Source organism: Salpingoeca rosetta (genome assembly GCF_000188695.1).
Source record: "Salpingoeca rosetta unplaced genomic scaffold supercont1.20, whole genome shotgun sequence".
In the NCBI taxonomy this organism is placed as follows: domain Eukaryota; class Choanoflagellata; order Craspedida; family Salpingoecidae; genus Salpingoeca; species Salpingoeca rosetta.
Genome location: NW_004754914.1, coordinates 78,461 through 80,013, shown reverse-complemented (window position 1 = coordinate 80,013; position 1,553 = coordinate 78,461). Strand labels below are relative to the sequence as shown.

Here is a 1,553-nt window from a genome sequence, read left to right as displayed (position 1 = left end):
GCTTTCCAGACGATGTGAAGAAGTCCTCGTTGTCCCTGGCGCACGCCTGCGTCCTGCAACTGCTGCTGCAGCTCCATGTGTCGCTCGAAGAAGCGGGCGAGGTTGCCGCAGGGGACGTGAAGCTGCGCCTCCTTGAGCTCTGCGATGCGGAGGCGGTCCTGCGAAGCGTAGTGGTCCTTGAGCCGGGCCCATCCTTGGCCGGCGTTGACGTCTGCTTCTCCGTTGGTGAAGAGGAGAAGGGGGTAGCCTGAGAGCGTGGACGCGATGAGGTTTGCAGCGGTGAGGTTGGCGTGATCTCCTGCTGTCGGTCTCCTTGCACTTGAGCGTGTCGCTGAACTTGGACCTCCCGATGACGATGCTCCTGCCTCCACAGCTGCCCAGACGTCGTCGCCGCGCAGCTTGAGCGCCATCTTCATGCGAATGCTCCACGCATGAAAGGTGCCGGGCGAGCCAGAGAACTTGGGCAGGTCCATCTTGAATCCTGGCGTGGAAACGACGTGGTCCGACGGGTCAGACATACTGCACGCTCAAGAAAGGTGATGGAGAAACAAGAGAGGGGAACAAGCAGAAGGGAGAGAAGAAGCACAAGCGAGTGTGAGACAAGTGGCGATGATGATCAGGAGTGGCTGGGTCTCATAATCTGTAGAAACACGACAGGTGGTGTGTGTGTGTTTACTGTAGGCAAACGCAACAAACAAGAACACAAGGAGAATGAACAAGCACAACAAGCTGCTGCCAAATCAACTCGGGCAGCACGCTCAAACGAATACAAGACAAGTGCACACACAGTCAACAGAGCTGCCAAGCCGACATGGGCAGAGAGTGCACGAACACAAACAATCTAAACAACGACCAGCATGCATACATGCGCGCAGAGCAATGCTAGGCATGGCATGAATGCTTGCAGGCAAGCATACACAACAGACAACACTTCACAACACTGCATGGCACGCACACATGGCATTTGCCAAGCATGGCGAGCATGCACACACACATGGCACACAACTCACGTGTGTAGGGGAAGCAGGAGAGGAGAGGCAGTTGGCACACATGCATGCCAGCAGAGAGGAAGGGATGTTTGCCAACGGAAAAAACCACAAAGCAGGTGTTGTTGGCAAACAAGACAAAACCACATGAGAAGGCAAATTAGGAAGGACTCAACACAAAACAGAAACTCACTCACTCTCAACAGCCGGCCTACGTGCATGTGGAGAAGAGCAGCACGCGGCACAAGCTTGACCCACGCTCACGCGTTGGCGTCTACGTCGGCTTCGCCAAGGAGGACCAGGCCCACGTCGTCTGGATGCCGGACACGCGACGCGTTGTCCACACCATCCACGCTCGCTTCGGCGCCATCAAGAACAAGCACGCCGCCTCCTCTCAGCAGCAGCAAGAGCAGAACAGCGGTGCCTCTGCTTCGCATGCCAACAAGACCGCTCAGCGTTCGACCGAGGACAGTGCCACCGGCGCTCCCCCTGCACCACGTGCGGGGGAGCCGCAGCTCCAGCCACGCGCCCTTGGCGGCTCCGTCTGGGACCAGCTGCTGTGTCCGA

General features: G+C 57.6%; 2 protein-coding genes across 2 annotated transcripts in view; both read left to right on the top strand.

Moving 5' to 3' along the window:
* Window positions 1-251, top strand: part of PTSG_07519 (uncharacterized protein) — a gene marked incomplete at both ends in the record, with an annotated part of 7,097 nt that extends 6,846 nt beyond the window's left edge. Inside the window, one exon of the mRNA XM_004991258.1 lies at window positions 10-251. Within this exon, the coding sequence (XP_004991315.1) occupies window positions 10-251 (242 nt within the window). The remainder of the gene's footprint in view (window positions 1-9) is intronic.
* Window positions 252-1,303: 1,052 nt separating this feature from the next.
* Window positions 1,304-1,553, top strand: part of PTSG_12602 (uncharacterized protein) — a gene marked incomplete at both ends in the record, with an annotated part of 2,042 nt that continues 1,792 nt past the window's right edge. Inside the window, one exon of the mRNA XM_004991257.1 lies at window positions 1,304-1,545. Coding sequence (XP_004991314.1) covers window positions 1,304-1,545 — 242 coding nt within the window. The remainder of the gene's footprint in view (window positions 1,546-1,553) is intronic.